This window comes from Heloderma suspectum, chromosome 5 (assembly GCF_057233095.1).
Source record: "Heloderma suspectum isolate Gila_16-S chromosome 5, 16-S_ref, whole genome shotgun sequence".
Taxonomy (NCBI): Eukaryota; Metazoa; Chordata; class Lepidosauria; order Squamata; family Helodermatidae; genus Heloderma; species Heloderma suspectum.
In genome coordinates, this window is record NC_139462.1 from 59,505,009 (window position 1) to 59,518,943 (window position 13,935).

A 13,935-nucleotide genomic window follows, 5' to 3' on the forward strand; every position below is an offset into this window, starting at 1 on the left:
TAGGACAAGACAGATACATTTTCCTACAAGTTCTTTCAAACGCCACCATAGAAAAACAGAAGCCTAATAATCTCCAGTTGCTCAAACACTCTGATGCCTGCATAAAATAATCCAATAGAAAAATGACATCAGTCAAAGCCATGTCCCATGTGGACAGAATGCAAACATTCACAATGACACAAGATAAAAAAAGCACACCAAATAATTATGGAATTCATGAGGTGGGTTTCTAACAGGCTTGACACCCAGCACGCTCAAGTTAGCTGTCCTAGGATCCATGCATCAGGAGTTACATCTGGGAAGTCTCCATTTTAAATTTCCCACAACACTCCAAAGTGATACTACATCAGGCGCTCCAGGGGACTGTGGGAAAAATAAAATAATGGTTTCCTTGCTGTATGCCACTGCTTCAACTTAAGCCCATGGCCAGGGCGGCAACCGCTGTAGGAGGGTACCCACCACATGGCACTTTGCCATGAGCCCCCACAATCCTGGAGCTGGCCCGATTCTTAAGGAGGAAAGCCAGAGACCCAACACGCCATGATACTGCACATGATGCATATTACAAAGAAATGCCATGTGGAAACAGAGAACTATATGTGGTAAGTGTAATGTCTAGATCAGACAGGAGCCATCAGAGATGAAGCATCACACACAGGGTGGGTTCACACAATAATTTTCGGCCACAGTAGCTTAAATAAGCCACTGTTGTTTGCAGCATGTGCTGGGTACCTCTGGGCACCCATTCCATAGCCCAAACCCCACTCATAGGTTGTTGCGTTATCTGAACCTGGTGAGGGTGGTTTGTTGGTGGGGTTAACAAACCACCCAGAACTTCTGGGCTGTTTAGGGTTGTGGGTGGTTTGTTAATGACGTCAACAACCACTCCTCACAGGTTTGGACAACACAACAACCTACAATCATGCGTTGGGTTATGGAATGGGCATCTATGGGTGCCTGCAAACCACAGTGGCTTATTTAAGCCACTGTGGCGGAAAATGATCATGTGAACCAGGTCACAGAAGTTTCATACCACCTCACATCACCTCAAACACAATGCTTTCCAATGGTGTCAGTTCACAAATATAACTGTGATAAGAAAACAAAAGATGTTAATCCATATGTGAATTAGCCACAGCTTTTCATGTCATAATTGTTATGAGGAGGATTACATAAAATAATTTGCTCTAATACAGCACAACACAAAACCTGTAAATCTCTCTACACATAACTCAAATGTTCTCTCAATGAGAATTATTTCCAAGTGAATGTGCTAAGGATCATATTAGAATTGTTGCATCACTAAATAAAATTATGCAAATTTCAAAGTATGCTTGGATAGAGCTTCTAATGTTAAGTTTCTGTATATGATAACTGCAAATTTCCTGAGCTGAATGGCAACTGACCCTGGTAAAATACAATACCAAACTCAAACAATGGTGATTACTCAGCACCTATCGGTGTAAGCTGTTGTAACTATTTAACTTTGTGGTATAACAATTTCCGGGTGGCAGCTCAAGGTTGAAGAGATTGTTCTGTAAACAAGTGTGTCGTTGTTAGTGAGAACAAGAAGTGTGCCATTTTTAGTGGAAGGATCAAGTAGCCTTTGGTGGGTGAGTGGAATCATTAAAAATTTAACAAAAGGAAAACAGGATATACTGCTTTCTATTTAATGCATCTCTGAAATTTAAAAAAAAAAACCTTGCTGAAACAAAATGGAAGGATCCCTGGAAGAGGAGGACGATAGCTTTACTAACGTTTCCTTGGCTGATGACTCAGGTAAGAAGACATAGCTAGCTTGTTTGTTATAAAAAATATAAAATATTAGGGCTAAAACTGTATTAAGCAATACAACATGTAACTTCTGTTGTCCGACTGAGTGTGCATGCATGAAAATACAGATCTCTTGTTCTTCATTAGTAGATATTTCTGCAAAGCACTTGGAGTAAACTTTGCTGATAGGTAAAGACTTGGGATCATCATGATCATTTACTTATTTGAGGCATTTATATACCATATCCTCAACTATGAAATTCTCAGAGTGGTTTACAACTGAGATTCAATATATATGTGGTGAGGCAGTGTCTGAACTGAATTTGATGGAGTGCACTAAAAATATGATAATGCTATTTATAAAAACTCAGTTGTTTGTCTTGAATTAAAAACTCCACCCCTGTTGCCCATGAATACAGACCAGCACTATGATATATAATGTAATAATAAATTAGTCACTAATATGAATTAGTCACTAGCCAGAATTAACTGACCCAGTTAAATTACAGGGATCAACATTTTAATAAATTTTAATGAAAAGGGTAAGCATAACATTCTGTGCTGTCTTTCCTGCCTCCTAAAAGTTTAGCAATAAAGAATGCTTGACTGCAACAAGTGTATGTTGTTGCCATGCTAACTGGTGATGATGGGCATTGAAGTCCGACACATACATAGGAACATAGGAAGCTGCCTTATACCGAGTCAGACCATTGGACTATCTAGCTCATTCCTGTTGACGCTGACTGGCAGTCTCTGACTAAGGGTTCAGGCACGAGTTTCTCCAGCCCTGTCTGGAGACACTAGAGACTGAACCTGTGACCTTCTGCATGCAAAGCATGTGCTCTACCACTAAGCTACAGCCCCTTCCCACATCCGGGGATTGAACCTGAGACCTTTTGCCTGCAAAGCATGTGCTCTTCCACTGAGCTATAGTCCCTCCCCACATCTGGAGGGCACCACCAAGTTCGAGAGAGCTCTTGTATACTGTTAATAAATTGATTCCAGCTGCTATAAGTCTGGTACAAACTGGGAGTTGCTGAAATGATGTGCAGAGCAATCCAATGCATGTAACTCTGAAATATGTCCCACTGTGTTCAAGTGAGTGTACTCTCTACTAAAGGCTGTTCTACATGAGGCTTTTAACCCACCACTTTACCAAGGCTTCTGCGTCTGGATTCTTTGTGGGATTAAGATCAGCTTCTTTACACATTTTTTTTCTGGGCTTTTTCCTTCTCTGTCTTTCTATATGTTCCATTATACAACCACTAGATGGCAACGTGGTATAGTGGAATTATGCAACTACACTAGGGTTTCATGCCACCATTCACAGATATACCAGCCTTTCCTTGTTAGAACCAGAGGCCACCTGATATATCTGAAAATAAAAAGACTAGAGATTCAGGGCTCTTTGAATATGGAAACATTACAGTCTAGATAGCAATGCATAACCACAGGTGCCTAGCAAAACAAGTAGACACTCTTGCCCATGAAAATGCACTATGCATAATGGCATATAGTTATGATTTGGATACCTCTTATGCCTGCACCACAGCAAAAAAAAAAAAAAAAAGGGGGAAATAGTTATTGGTTCAGAATGCACATGGTGGAAAACTGCACAATGCAGATAAATGTGCTTGAAATAAAACCCCTAAAAGTACCACCACTTTTCTACATGAGGCTGTTAATTGCTGTATCTACTTTTGGTTTCATCGCAGAATTGAGATCCACGCTCTACACAAATAGCTTTTCCTTTACTGCTTTTCCACTACATAACCTCTAGGTGGAGCTGTGCTATAACAGAATAGTGGAAATACACCACTAAAAACAGCACTTTCAGAAATCATACCCCATTTTCCCCATTCTAAAAAAACCCAGGGAAGTGCTCTGAAAAAACAGAAGTGAAACTGGAGGATCGCGACTTAGTCTAAAGAACCTGTAAACAACCATGTGTAAGGAATTATGAGCACACAATAAATGCCTCATGTAGAAAAACTCCAAGAAGTGACAGGTTACTAGCTATTACTATTTGCCAGTTTTGTGAGGGGGCAGCATCATGCAGAGCTTCTGTCGACAAAATATGGTATCATTGTAAAGATGACAGTACGTACATGTACTGATGATGCTTCTCACACTAGTGAGTGTATTGGTATTACATGAAAAAAGAACCTATTCCATGCAATTGAATAAATTAATTTCTATTGAAAGCAATGACAGCTGGGTTTTAGGAAATCTTAATTAGAACTTGGAATATGTTTAACTACGGATAATTAGTGCTGTACTGTGAAAACCTGCTGTTTCTGTAGGTAGAAGATAATACAGAGTTATGACACCATGAATACCTGGTCTGGCAAAAATGCTTAGAGAATGTAAGAAAAGAATTTACAGGAAAATAAATGGATTAGCACTGGTTCTCAGTTACATTAAAGTCAGCTTTGACTTCAGGGTCACTGCTGTCTTGCTCTAAAAAGAACCCACTCTCTTTGTAAACTGCAGTATGAAAATCTATATAGCTGAAGTAAATTATCTAATTATATAATGTGTTAATGAACAAAGAAGAACAGTAAAACATTACTGATGGCAATTTTTAAGTTATTCCAGAAACAGAATGAATTTTCTTAATTTTCTTTAAGCATCACTGAGTGGGTATTAATCTCTTGATGGGCTGCCTCAGAAAATACTACACTCAATGTACAGCACATGCAATTAGTACTACATTAGACTGAATTTTCCCTATGGAAAAAAAAATCCTAATGACAAAGGTCACCATATTTTTAGCTAGTCCTGCACCTGTGCTTTTAACAGCAACCTAACACAGAGCAACAGAGCAAGTGAAACTTCTAATGGTATAAAGAAATCTGGTCTGAAAGTCTTCTGCTAATTAATGTCTCTGTTAGGATACTGTTAAAGCTACAGCAGCCCTGCCAGAAAAAAGAGATTTTGATTTAATATCTGTATGCTGGTTTTGTACAAACAAATGTATGCCTCTCAGTCCCCGCCCTCCCTGAACTGGTGGGCCTAAATGCATTTTCGTTCTTGCCATGTTCCAGCCCTGTGCCTAATAAGAAGGGGAGCCTTTTCCCTAGGAGAAGATAGAGACAGGGAGATACCATTGCATTCATACCTCAAGGATTAGGCCTCAGTGGTGTTGTTTGGCTTTTGTCATACTCCAGTGCTGCAGCAAGGGAAAGAGGGAGACTTAGACCTCTAATGTTTCTCCAAAATACCTGCCTTTGGGAGGCACTGAAGGGGAAAGCAGCTGGGAGCAACCATACTGCAGGGAACAGTGCTGAGGTTAAAAAGGTGGGAAAACAGGGAGAGGAATCATGGAACCCTTTTGAGGCATCACTTAAAGACTGAGCGGGGATGTGCAGAACGTAGACAGGGATCCATTGGTAGATCTCTGGGTGATTTGGAATAGATCACCAAGGATTTCTGATTCCCAATGGTTTAAAAATAGGGAAAACAAAAAAGCCCTTTTCTTTCCTAAATTAGGCTACTAAAAGCAAGAAAATGGGGAAAATAATATATTTTTGGTGTGAAAATATTTGTGTGTGAGTTCCAAGTCTGGTACTAAAAAAAAATCGTGGGCTGATCATATGCTCAAAGGCACTTTGTTCCGTAATTCTATGTCTGCTTTTCCTGAGCCACTATTTTGCACCGGCTGGTGGACCTCAGAGTTCTAGTGAAAAACAAAGTAGATCCTGTAAGCCTAAAATCTGCCCGCTCCTGACTTACAGAACCTTCGCTACTCTCTTGGTGCTGGATGACATTTTGTGGCGGATAATGGCACATGGGTCATTTTTTGTTATTTATTTATCACCTTGTATATCCTGCCTTTCCTTCAAGAAACTCAAAGTGGCAAACAGGGTCCTTCCCCTCATAACACTCACCCGGTTTGCAAGTAACAGCAAATCTTGGGTTCATTTACCCACGATTTGCTGGCCACAAGTGAGAGCACGCCACCTCCAGTGCGCTCCTTACTTCTGCTTTCATTTTACAACCTATGATTGCCCCAGTTGTAGGTTTATCTCATGAGGTCTAAACCCGGGCACCCTGGGCTGTTTACGGGTTAAACAACCCAGTGTTAACCCAAAAACAAATCGTAGGATGTAACTGGTTGCCTAACAAAACTTCAAGTAGCACTATCTAATCCAATTAAATTGCATTACAATAAGTAGAATTAAATAACAATTCATTTCAATAATGCAAGTAATGGAATTGTAATAACATTTCAAATTAATTTCAAATACTCTGTGTCAGTTACTAAAAATAGGATAATCTCAATCAACTTTCAAAATAACAAAACCATGTAAATCTACCCAGCAGGAAAACAACAGCAAGACAACAAAATGTAGATAAATCAAGATGCCAATTTACCACAGACACCATCAGCATCAATCATCTCAGTAGGGAATTCTCAAAACCTGCAAGAGCTGGTCTGACAAACTCAGCTCTCACCTGAGGCAATAGATCTCAATCCCAGGCTATATGATATGCTGCCCTCACCCTCATCATAACCCTCAAAGGTGCAGCACCCCAAAATGGCAAATATTTTGAAGAGCAAATGCACATTTAAAAACTAACTAGAAACCCATGTACAAAAATTATGCCACATCCCACAGTATATGGACTAAACTTTAGAGGTAATATCTGCAGAGCAATTTATAGTGGTTTTAACTGGGGTTCCCAGTCCACCTGCAAAGATTCCTGGGAGCGGCATGTTCCCTTCCCAACATCACACTTACTCACGCTTTGATCTTAATTTTTTGTCAGCACTTCTGAAAGCTAGAGCTAGTGCTTGCAAGGGAAAGCCTACTCTTATATTTGCCCAGGCCCTAGGATCCGTGGAAGCTTTGTTTCCTGGGCCATTATGCAAATATAAGTTAACCAGCCAATGAGAGCTGGCCTTAGAACCTTGTTCTTCACTGACTTGAGAGAAAGCCTGGTAGCTTCTTGTGCTCAGCCGCTGAAGATGTACTGAAAATGGGCTCCCACAGATTTCAGTGGAAATGATGGGCCGATGATATCAAGTACTGAGTGATCACTGGGAAGCAGAGCCCTTAGGAAACAATCTGTTAGACGTGTGGCATTTCTCTTTTCTCAAGCAGAAGCTCAACTGAAAGAGTGTATACTGCTTAATGTGTTGGACAAAGACTGTGGGGGGAGGACACAAGAGACTGGGTTCAAATCCCCACACAACCATGAAGTTCTCTCAGTGATATTGGGCTGGTCACTACCTCTCTCTCAGCGTAATGTACTTCACAAGATTGTTGGGAGGATAAAATGGAGGAGGGAAATCTTTTTCTTGAAAAGCTGGGAAACAGGTATTATCTCTGGACCTAAACTGCATTGATAGGAGAGGCATTTATCGAAAGAAGACAGCTGTGGGCTGCTTCTGATGGTACATTTCCCTACTTGTGGTTTTAAAACTGCTGTGGTCAATTTGGCTCTGCATGCTAATTCTCAAGGGGGTTAAAGGATATTGCATCTTGTTCAGTCAAATGAAACCACTAAGCTGATTATTAAATTGTGTCACTGACAAACTTCAGAGCAATTTAAACATCATTCCATTCAAAACAGAGGATATGCAGGACATAGAAAGTGCAGGGTTGATGAGGTCCACCTCAGCAGACAAAAGGAAAAGAGGGAAGAAACCCCCAAAGAAACTGCTTTTGTCATATTTTTGTGTATCTACACATGCAGTGTAATTGCTGTGTTTTCCTTAAGCATTGAATTAAATCAACTGGAACTGGGAACTGGTGTGCTCTGACAATATCAATGAAGCAATGCAATGCCAAAGGCCTAAAATGACCTCTTGGTTGCTAGACTGGTGTTGCAACCAGGAGAGAAGGGCATTTTGTAGGGGGAGACATAGCTTTCCTTCATCCTAGCAGTATTTCACTAGACAATAGGAGAGTGTCACTGGCAAATTCCAAAGTCACAGCTATAGTACTGGATCCCTATTTGCAGGGATTAAAAAGGATTATATGGGTTTAAAAGGGCCTTTTCTGAAGGCAAACAGTTTTCAGCAGCTCTAATTATATAATCTGTATGACAGAAAGGGCGAAGATCAACTATAAATCCCTTCATATACAGAGTTACTTGTTCATTTTTATATAAACTACTGGATGGAGGATAATACAAAACCCCCAAACTTAATTTTCATGGGCATAGTTTTTGAGAAGTATCCACGACACCAGTGCAATACTTCTTGTGTGTAATATAGTGGGCAATAATATTTTGCAGAGGTTAAGTGCAAAATTTGACAGGAGTATTGTGGTGCCCTTAGCGCTCCTCCAGCCGGAACCATTCACACGGCAGGCTAAATGAGGCTCGAGATTGTTTCGTGCCACACGTATGTCATGGCAGATGCTTCTGGAGGGAAATGCTTATTTGGTTAGACCAGGAAATAATCCCTCTAATCCAGGGGCAGCTCCACCTTTTCTTTTGTCATTACTTCAGTGGCAGGCTGGCAGCTCTTCTTCACACGACACGTATTTCAACTATGGAATTCACGTCCACAAAATGTGGTGACAGTCACCAATCTATATGGTTTTAAAAGGGAGTTAGTCCAATTAATGGAGGATAAGGCTATCAGTGACTACAAGTCATGATAGCTGTTTGCTGCCTCTGCAGAATCACATGGCTTTGAATACCAGTTGCTAGTGAACAGTTATGGGAGAGCCCTTATGTCCTACTTATGGGCTTCCCAGAGGCATCTGTTTGGCCACTGTGGGGAACAGGGTGCTCACTAAATAGGCCTTTGATTCAGTAGGGCTCTTCTTAAGTTCTTAACTGATGCAACTGGCTCCTCAAGACTAAACTAAATTATATATATAGCATGCAGATGATCCTAACTTGCTTTTCTACCATCAAGTAAGCATGTGGGCCCTGATCCAGATCAGGACCAGCACAAGTGGGTGGAGAAAATTTAAACCTTCCCAGCCAGCCGCTCCCCCCCAAATTTGCTTCCTACCCTCAGCGTGCAGGGGCTAAAAAGAGGGGGAAATCCTCTATTGGCACCAGGAACCACACTGCCAATATAATGTATGAAGAATGTCACAGTATACTAAGCTAAATACTCATATGGCTCCTGTATCTCTCTGAGACCCATGATGAATAAATGTGACATCGTGAGAGTAACTGCCCAATTTTAAAGTAGCGCAATGTACTCTGGGGCTATCCTTGTGCCTAGTTCAAAAGCTGCAGCTGGGGCAAAATGAAGCAGCTAGGATGTTCTGTGGAGCACCTAGCTATACACACGTTACACTTGTATTAAAAGAACTCTTTTTATTGTTTCTCTTAATCTAACATTTGTTGTTGAAAGTTAAAATGTTTTAGTGCTGTACTATATATGCATTTTTATCTGTGTTTTTTAATTTTTGAATGTAAACTGCTTGGAGATTTTACTATATTAAGTGGTATATAAGTATTAATAATAAATAGTAAATAAAATTAATTAATTAATGTAATTAGTCATGCCCAAGCACATTGAAATCAATAGCCATAGGTGTAGGTGTGCTACTTGCATAGGATTGTGTTGCACCGCATGAGTACTTCTGCATTGGTTATTGTGGAAAACTGGATCTGTGCTGCATACGCTACAATGTAGACCATTCGCTATTATCCACAGTACATCTCTCTTCATGTCCAGTCACAATGCAGATGTGGGCATTTGTGGGACTAGCATGGTGTGCTCAGTCTATTTACTGGTAGCTGCAGTCTTAGGGTTCTCACAAGATGCTTAAGTGCTACTCCTAGAGCTACAACTTCTAAATAAGTAAGTGGAAAGAAGTTGCTGGACACCATAAATAAGTGCAAAACACCATAAATAACATGAGATGCAGGTCTTATAATTAAAGGAAACCTTGTAGAAACTGCATCACTTACATTCTACATTAGATTCTCTAATAGTGTGCACAATTCCCATGAAGAGGCTGATATAAATGTTCAGTTGGCCAAGGCTTCAATCTTAGACACATTCATCTGGAACCATGTTCCACTGAAACCAGTGCAAACCTAGTTCCAAGCAATGCCTGGGTCTCAAAAAGAGATTTTAAAAATTTGAATAACGGACCATCATCCCATATCACAAATGCACCCCATTTTCACAAGTGGTTTGCTGTCTGGCAGAGGGAAATGCTGTTAAGGTCTCCTAGAAATGTGGAACTAATTTAGCATGTCTTTTTAAAAACAAAACAAAAAACAAGTCTGGCTAATTAATTTAAGATTGGGGGTGTAAGGAATTGTATTACTACAGGATTTATGTTTTTACATACTAGGTACAACTGAAATTGTTTACCAGCCAATGCATTTGTGCCTCCCGTATCTAGACAGCAGAGGTCTCCCTCACTCTTATCTTTTTGGCACACTTCTTCTCAGTATATTTGCAGCATCTCTTCCATTCCGACACCAGGGAAGGATGCCTATGGTACAACAATATACTCCTTAAAAAAAATAGAGATTTATTTATCCTGATAACCATTGATATTTCTGACAGATAGTTTGCAAGTATATTTGGAATACAAACTAAAATAATAGCTAAATTGTGGGTTTGGGGAGAGCAGCATGGTTGAATGTTGGCGACAATAACAGGAGCAGCAAATGGAGCAGCAAATAATTAATTACAAGCCAGAGAAAGCCTGGGAGAACAAATGCATTTTCAGAAGGGGTTTGAAACATACCACATGTCCTGCCGCCCAAACTGCATGGGGGAGGGCTTTCCAGAGGGTGGGTGCCGCCACCAAGAAGGCCCACCTGAGATATTTCATGGCAACATTCTATTGGTCACAGAACAACTCCTCTGAAGATCTTAAAGCTCGGCTGGGTGTATATAGGGGAAGTTGGTCTGCTAGATAACCTGGTCCCAAGTTGTTTAGGGCTTTGTATGTCAACAACATAACCTTGAACATGGCTCTGTAGTTAATTGGCAGCCAGTGCTGTTCTTTTAAGAACATAAGAAGTTCCGTGCTGGATCAGACCAAGGGTCCATCTAGTCCAGCATTCTTTTCACAGTGGCCAGCCAGGTGTTATGTGAACACAGCTGGGTGTCCCAGTGAGCACCCTAGCTGCTGTATTTTGCACTAGCTGCAGCTTCCAAACCAGACACAAGGGCAGCCCCACATAGAGTGCATTTCAGTAGTCTAATTGTGGGGTTACCAGTGCATGGATCACCATACCTAGGCTGGCCCTATCCAGGAATAGGTGTACTTGCATCAACCAAAGTTGGTAATGGGTGCTCCAGGCCACTGAGGTTATCTGGGCCTCCAGTGACAAAGATGGATCCAGGACACCCCTGAACTTTGTATCTGTTTCTTCAGAGGGAGTGCAACCCCATCCAGAACAGGCAGATAGCCCAATTCCTGGACCTGGGAACTGCCCACCCATAGGATTTTTTATTTTTATTATTTATTATTGCATTTATATCCCGCCTTTTTTCCTCTTGCAAGGAACCCAAGGCGGCTTACATTATCCTCCTCCTCTCCATTGTATCCTCACAACAACAACCCTGTGAGGTAGGTATTGGGCTGAGAGTGTGTGACTGGCCCAAAGTCACCCAGGGAGCTTCCATGGCCGAGTGGGGACTAGAACCCGGATCTCGCAGCTCCCAGTCAACACCCTTGCCACTACACCACACTGGCTCTCTATCTTACCCAGGATTCAGATTCAGTTTATTAGTCCTCATCCAAGCCATAACTGTATCCAGATGTTTCCCAAATATGCTTTTGTTTTCCTGGATTATTTGTTTTCCCTTGTCCGTGTGTGGCGCAAAATGCTGACATGTTATTATATCTCAAACATATGTTTTCAAAAAACCAGATAACACTATACTGGTTACTTCTGAAGCAGTCTCAAAACAGCTTTTCACACAAGCTTCTTGGGGCAGCCAGCATTGGCTGAGATTTTTGCTTTGCAGTCAGTCCTAGGCCCCATCTACGTGGGGCTTTTACTCCAGTTCTACTCCACCTCCAAATTGATAGCGTCAGATGACGCACTGTTCTCCGTAGCTAGCCCTGCATTTCTTGCCCTAAATCTGGGGTTTTTTCAAACTCATTTTGTGTCAGATTTTCCTGTCAGAATGGCTTTTTGGGAGTCTGTGTGACCTCAGCTGGCTTTGGAGTGGGCTGGTGGAAGCGGCGCTGATTGGTGGAAGGGAATGTAGCGTGGGGTGGGGGGAGAGCAGAGGGGTAAACATGTCTACCTGGAATTAACTCATTGCCTTCAATTCCACTTTGCCAGCCCTGCTGTTTTAAAACTGTGCAGCTACGAAGGAGCACAACTGAGAAACGGTGGATGCCTGTTGATTCAAAGCTGTGCAGCTAAGAAAGGGTGATTGCCAAGATGGATGATTTTCATGAGCATGTACTCAGAAGCACTTAACTGAGCCCATGTTTGTTTGCAAGGGGGGTGGGGAGCCCATTGATTGGGCAGTTAATATACAGTCAAGGCCAGAAATATTGGAACAAGGATAACTGTTTTGGCAGTTGGCCTCTGTACACCACCACATTGAAGATGAAAGGAAACACACCCAGATGGGAGCGAAGTCAGGACTTTCAGCTGTAATTCAAGGGGTTTGACAAAAGTGGGGTACTAACCATTCAGGAAGGACAGCCAGTGGCATACACACACCCCCATCGTTGGTGGCTCATAAGCAATGGAACAAACCAACATCATTTCAAAATTCAGGATCGCGTTTAATACCTGTATGAAAATCCTTTGCAGTCAATGATTGCCTGAAGTCTAGAACCCATGGACATGACCCAATGCTGAGTTTCCTCCCTCAAGATGCTTTGCCAGGCCTTTACTGCAGCTGCCTTCAGCTGCTGCTTGCGTATGGGTCTTTCTGCCTTCGGTCTTGTCTTCAGGAAATGAAAAGCATGCTCTATTGGGTTGAGATCAGGTGACTGACTTGGCCATTGAAGAACATCCCACTTCTTTGCCTTCAGAAACTCTTGGGTAGCTTTTGCTGTATGTTTTGGGTCATGATCCATCTGCAATATGAAGCGGCATCCTCTCAGTTTGGCAGCATTTGGCTGAACCTGAGCAGAAAGTATAGCCCTATACACTTCAGAATTCATCCTGCTGCTTTTATCAGCAGTCAGGTCATCAGTAAACACCAGTGACCCAGTTCCATTAGCAGCCATAAATGCCCATGCCATAACACTGCCTCCACTGTGTTTGGCAGATGATGTGGTATGCTTTGGATCATGAGCTGTTCCTTTCCTTCTCCATACTTTTCTCTTCCCATCATTCTGGTACAAGTTGATCTTGGTTTCATTAGTCCAAAGAATCTTATTCCAGAACTGGGCAGGCTTTTTTAGGTGCTTGCTGGCAAAGGCTAATCTGGCCTGTCTGTTCTTGAGCGTTACGTGGTTTGCAGCTTCTTGTGAAGCTTCTGTATTTACATTCATAAGGCCGTCTCTTGACTGTAGATGTCGACAATGACATGCCTACCTCCGCAAGAGCGTTCTTGACCTGGCTATATGTTGTGAAAGGGTTCCTCTTCGCCATGAGCAGAATTCTGTGGTCATCCACTTCAGTTGTCTTCTGTTGTCTTCCAGGCCTTTTGCTGTTGCTGAGTTTGCCAGTTAATTCCTTCTTTTTCAGGATGTTCCATACTGTTGTGTTGGCCACTCCCTCTGTTTTTGCAATCTCTCTGATGGGTTTATGTTGTTTCCTCAGCCTAATGATGGCCTCCTTCACTTGCATGGACACCTCTTTGGACCTCATGTTGGGAGTTCCAGTGAACAGCTACCAAATGCAAATGTAACACTCAGAACCACCTCCAGGCCTTTTCTCTGCTTGATTGGTCATGGGATACCCAGGAAACAGGCCACACCTGGCCATGCAGCTCCTTGTCAGCCATTCGTTCCATTACTTACGAGCCCCCAACGATGGGAGTGTGTATACGCCACTGGCTGTCCTTCCTGAATGGTTAGTGTCCCACTTTTGTCAAACCCCTTGAATTATAGCTGAAAGTCCTGACTTCACTCCCATCTGGGTGTGTTTCCTTTCAACTTCAATGTGGTGGTGTACAGAGGCCAACTGCCAAAACAGTTATCCTTGCTCCAATATTTCTGGCCCTGACTGTATATCAAAGACAACCTGCTAGTCACTCTCCCTCCTCGCTGGGTCTGCACTTTGCTCTCAGTGCCTCTTGCA

The 13,935-nt window shown here is 42.0% G+C and overlaps 1 protein-coding gene across 3 annotated transcripts in view; it reads left to right on the top strand.

Annotated features, from left to right (window-relative positions):
- The first annotated feature begins 1,561 nt into the window (after positions 1–1,561).
- Positions 1,562–13,935, top strand: part of SCOC (short coiled-coil protein) — a 28,037-nt gene continuing 15,663 nt past the window's right edge. For 2 of the 3 annotated variants that reach the window (XM_084856110.1, XM_084856113.1), the window contains exon 1: positions 1,562–1,779. In XM_084856110.1, coding sequence (XP_084712236.1) covers positions 1,716–1,779 — 64 coding nt within the window. In that variant the 5' untranslated portion in view covers positions 1,562–1,715. The remainder of the gene's footprint in view (positions 1,780–13,935) is intronic. The other variant, XM_084856117.1, reaches the window with a different exon arrangement.